This window comes from Nanorana parkeri, unplaced genomic scaffold (genome assembly GCF_000935625.1).
Source record: "Nanorana parkeri isolate BGI_ZX_2015 unplaced genomic scaffold, ASM93562v1 scaffold1267, whole genome shotgun sequence".
NCBI classification, from domain to species: domain Eukaryota; kingdom Metazoa; phylum Chordata; class Amphibia; order Anura; family Dicroglossidae; genus Nanorana; species Nanorana parkeri.
The window spans coordinates 319,347-324,791 of NW_017307535.1; the positions used below are offsets into that span (position 1 = coordinate 319,347).

A 5,445-nucleotide genomic window follows, 5' to 3' on the forward strand; every position below is an offset into this window, starting at 1 on the left:
TTACACAGCTCTGCAGAAGTTCCCGAATTTGACCTGGTTTCAGCACCTTGCAGTCCCCTGTGCAGCAGAGTTCAAATTGAGAGAGGAAGGAGCAGCACAAGGAGCAATTCAGGTAAGCTGCAGTGTTCAGCAGAAACATGCTAACAGAAAAGAGCAAAGTGACAGAGAGATGAGCTCATCAGACTGCGGCTTATCCTTTCACTGTCCAATCACAGGCTGGTGGACAAGATCTGCAAATGTTTGCCTGGAGTTCAGCTTTAATTACATAATGTAAAAGGTTTTCCAGCATAGCAAGCACAGGTACAAGTACAAAAGATTTGTGGCCAAGATTTCCTCCCTGGGACCGGCAAAAACACTGTTTATGGGGGACTTTAATACAACGTTGGCCCCAGTCCTGGATAGGCCTGGAACTGCTGGTTCTGGCCTCTCCGACTTGGGTGATTGGGCGCGCACTGCTGGTCTGACGGAGGTGTGGAGATGGAGGAACCCCACAACTAGGGCTTACTCTCGTTTCTCCGCCTCTTACAGAACTGCATCCCGTATAGACTTAGCATTTGCCGGGGGCGCCCTCCTGCCTGATATTGGAGAGGTCAGATACCTGCCGGGGGGTATCTCCGATCACTCGTCCATGTGGCTCACTCTCCGTTCTGGCCAGGGCAGAGACCGGGCCCTTTGGCGACTGGCCCCCCAATGGATCTCTCACCCTCTGGCTCTGGAGGCTATTCCACCATCCATTGAACAGTACTGGGACCTGAACGCCTCCACTGCTGGGGCTGAAATGGTATGGGATGCATTTAAGGCCTATGTCAGGGGAGACGTTATGTCCTTACAGAAGGCAATTAAGACCCAGGACTCTGCCCGTACAGTGGAACTCCAAATGGAGGAGGCAAGGTGTGTTTCGAGTTATGAGTCCTCGCACACCCCTGATAATTTCGACGCCTTGATGTCGGCGAGGCGCACGCTCCGCTTGCATCTGGCGGACCTAACACGAACTGATGTGCGTAGCCATAAACAAAATTACTTTGAAAATGGGGATAAAAATGGGAGACTGCTGGCTATGCTGTCACAGATGTCCCGGCCTCAGACGGTGGTTGCGGAACTGCGGTCTGGCCCGGACGCCTCTGTTACTTCCCCGGCAGATATCCTCGAGGGGTTTCGGAGTTACTACACCACCCTCTATTCCTCCTCACTACCGACGGACGCCCAGCCCCAGGGCCTACGGCCCTTGTTTGACTCCGTTGCCCTTGGTTGGTTGTCTTAACAGCCAACGGGATTTTTTGGTAAGACCCATAACTGAACCTGAGGTACTGGCCGCCATACACTCCTTCCCCAACGGGAAAACACCAGGCCCTGACGGCATCCCTATCGAATTTTACAAAACACATGCAGAATTAGTGGGCCCTAGACTATGCGAGATGTATACCTCGTGTTTAGCGAAAGACTGTCTGCCGCCATCCATGTCGGGGGCTCATGTAATAGTGATCCACAAACCACCTCGGGATCCGACCTCATGTGCCTCTTATAGGCCCATTGCCCTACTTAATAGTGACTTCAAAATTCTGACTAAGCTTTTAAGTGTAAGGCTTACCCAGCTGACGGACAGTTTGATAGACTCGGACCAAACTGGCTTTATGCCACGTAGATCCACGGACATTAATTTGCGCCGCCTATTTACAAACTTACATACGTCCCATCTCAACGCAGGAATGAGGGTGGTGGTCTCTCTCGATATAGAAAAGGCCTTTGATACGGTGGAGTGGTCCTACCCGTGGGCGGTGTTGGACAAAATGGGGTTCCCCCTAGAATTTACAAGATGGATTAAATTGCTCTATCACGATCCTATGGCTTCCATCAAACTAGGGAATAAATTGTCAGCTCCCTTTCCTATCCGCAGAGGTACACGGCAGGGCTGTCCGCTCTCGCCCACTCTCTTCGCCCTGGCCATGGAACCCATAGCCGAAGCTCTGAGAACATCCCCCTATATTAGGGGGCTTAGAGTTGGCTGGGTGGAGGAGAGAGTGGCGCTATATGCGGACGACCTGCTCCTATTCCTGAATGACCCGGGGCCTTCTTTGCAGGGGGCCTCGGATGTTCTTAATACCTTTGCGGGAGTGTCGGGACTGAGAGTCAATTGGGACAAATCCATAGTGTTCCCTATAGACGCTGCAGCTAGGTCTAATCCCAGAACGGTTACTCAACTTTCCTGGGTTGAATCCTTTAAATACCTGGGAGTGGTGATATCTGGCTCTTCCCAGGATTTCCTGACGCTGAACTTGCTCCCGATTTTGGGTGACATGAAGCAGAGACTGAAGGCATGGGCGAACTTACCTCTGTCCCTATTAGGCAGGATTAATTTGGTAAAGATGAAACTTTTGCCCAAATTAACATACATTTTTCGTAATAGTCCCATATGGATCCCAAAAACGTATTTTCATCAGCTGAACCAACTAGTATCATCCTTCTTGTGGGGCACCAAACCTCCGAGGTATAAACTAACGACCCTAATGCGCCCCACTCTTCAGGGTGGACTAGCATTACCGGACTTCTATAAATATTTCCTAGCAACCCAAATGGTCACGGCCCATTGGTGGCTCTCAGCTGATGTCACCAATTCCTCGGTAATGTTGGAAGCTGCAGTCCTGAACTCAGCGGAGGCACTGACTGGCCTGCTGTACAGGGGGCAAAAAGCCTCCTATCCTCTTACTCCTTCCATGCGCACGACCATCAAAGTATGGCGCACGGGTAACTCCTGGTGCTCCGGGAAGGCCCTGGAAATTTCCCCGAACACCCCTTTGTGGAAAAACCCCAATCTGCCCCATTTCCACACGGTCCCTGATCCCGCCTTTTGGGCAAAACATGGTGTGAAACGGATCTCGTACATTGTGGAGTCCACTTCCCTGATCTCATTTGAAGCACTAACCGCACGGAGGGCTATCCCCCCCCAAGTGTTTTTTTCGCTATTTTCAACTCGCCCATGCCTTCAGTGCTCAATTTCCAGGAGATGGGATTCGCCTGGGAGAGTCTCGACTGGAGTCCCTGGCTGGGACGGAGAGACTGAGGAAGCCCGCCTCATGTTTCTATAATACCCTGCAAACCATGACTTCCTCTGGCCTGCTCACATTACAGACTAAGTGGAGGGTGGACGTCCTAGACATGGATGAGGAGGACTGGGAGGAGGTATGGGATGCACCCTTTAAACAACTGGTTGCCATAAAGGATAGAATGGTGCAATTTAAGATATTGCACAGAGCCTACTTTACACGTCACAGATTACACAAAATGAATGCGGCCATCTCCCCGTCCTGCTGGAGATGCACGTGTGATGAAGGTGGGTTTTTTCATGTGTTTTGGGAATGCCCCCTCATCAAGCTCTACTGGGGCTCCACGGTTGACTTTATCTCAAGGGTCACTTCATTGCCACTCACACCATCACCGAGACTGTGCATACTGGGCCTGGTGGAGGATGTAGCTCCGACCAGGTCGGAACGCACATTGGTGGGCCTCACCTTGTTCTATGCACGCAAGGCTATTGCTATGTACTGGAAAAAAACCGGTCCCGCCAGAGCTGTCCTTATGGAAAAAATTGGTGAATGATAACCTACCTCTTACATAGTTACATAGTATTTGAGGTTGAATAAAGACATTAGTCCATCAAGTCCAGGATACGTATGCTAACAGGGGTTGCCCGGGGAAATTTCATAAAATCTGGGATAGCTGGTTGGAATGCACTAATTCGGCAGCTGACATAGATGCCCGCTCCAGAGGAGGAATTAATGACCAGGTTGGAAGGCTCCGGATAGATCTAGACAGAGTCCGACCTGTGGGACAAGTCGAGATAGGCGCTCCATGCTTCGGATCACATTTCCAACGACCTCCTATCCAGGCCAGGCCTTCTGGCGGTTATGTGGAGGGGCTGGGAGAAGACCTAGTAAGGCCCATTGACTAATAATTCCCCCACCTGAAATGTAGGACCGGAACTGTTTTTGTTTCGTTTGATTTTTCTTATTTTGCTCTTTGTTTTCTTCCTTATTCTCTTTTCCAAGGCTTTTGATGCCATAATGTTATGTTGACTGCACTGCTATGCATGGTGCCACTGATGTAAGGCACAAATAGCGTGCACTGTTGTGATGTATGTATCAAAAAACAATAAAGTGTTTTGCTAAAAAGATAAGGATTCTCTTTACCCTTCTACACACACACAGTATGTTTACATACCGCATTCTCCGGGTGGAAGATGTAGGATGCTGGCGAGTTGTCCACTATGATGACCTTGCTCAGATCTCTTCCTAGACGACTCAGATCTTTCACATAATTTCCTCTGTGGAACACGCAGGATTCTCGAAAGAGTCGCGCCGTAAACACGCCCCATCGATCCAGCAAGTCGGCCACGGGGTCGGCATACTTTAAACAGAATTATGATAGAAGACAATTAACAAAAAGCAAAGTAATACTCTGTGTCTGCAAGACTCATGGTCACTAGGAGCAAGTACACCTGTCATTTTGTAGCAAACAATTTGATAGACAAAGGAAATAAAGACACTGACCACTCTTGTATGTGGACATGTTGGTGGTCAGTCCAGCAAGATTGGTTTTGGGAATTTAAACAGACACCATCAAGGCAGAGTGGCACTACGCTCTGAAAGTCATCGCCCCTGCAAGGTATACTCGCTGGTCCATGCATCCTTGTTGCCCTCCTACTCCACCAGAGCCCATGACTCCTTTGCCAATTGCCAGATCTAAACACTTGGAACATGGCGGCGACATCATCCACCAGGATGAGCTCAAACACCATCCAACGCAGACATTGTAGCTCACTAAGGGTGGACGAGGAAGAGTAGATGGGTGAGTAGGAGTAGACCTTGGTGGTAGAAGAGAGGGGCGGCTGCTATCAGGAGGTATTGTTCCTTAGCCCTGACTGGTTGAGGACATCATCTCTAAAGTTCAGCTACATTCTCCATACTCTACAGAAAAGAGAATGGTCTACCGTTGTGTCTAACATCTAAACTACAAGCGCTGCCATAGCAACAAACAACATGGCGGTACTCGGTACTAGAAGAAGCCTTTCACAAGCCAAAAAAATACACTAAAAGCTTCAATGCTGAAAGACCCCAAGCGCAATGCCTACCTCATCCTCTACTCCACAGCAAAAAGTGCCAGCCAGTGCCAGCACCAGCCACGACTAGATTACTGCCGGAATCTGACTCTTCATGCACCTTCGGTGTCAAAGCCGAGAACTTGAGATTCGGCATGTCAGCTTACAATCACAGATTCACTTTAAAGGGAATGCTCGGTATTACAAATCCTGTATTTGTCTACGCACAGCTTCTACGAATCAATCCTCTGTTAGATATTGCAGAGTATAGCACTCCTATCAAATATATTATTCACCCAAAAAAATCATTATGGGGGGGGGGGTTTTTTGTGAGGCTGGGACAGCAACTTGAG

The 5,445-nt window shown here is 49.3% G+C and overlaps 1 protein-coding gene across 2 annotated transcripts in view; it reads right to left on the reverse strand.

Annotated features, from left to right (window-relative positions):
* The window catches only part of CTDSPL (CTD small phosphatase like), an 85,427-nt gene that overhangs the window by 1,528 nt on the left and 78,454 nt on the right, over window positions 1–5,445 (reverse strand). For both annotated transcript variants that reach the window (XM_018568958.1, XM_018568957.1), the window contains one exon: window positions 4,216–4,401. In XM_018568958.1, the coding sequence (XP_018424460.1) occupies window positions 4,216–4,401 (186 nt within the window). The remainder of the gene's footprint in view (window positions 1–4,215; window positions 4,402–5,445) is intronic.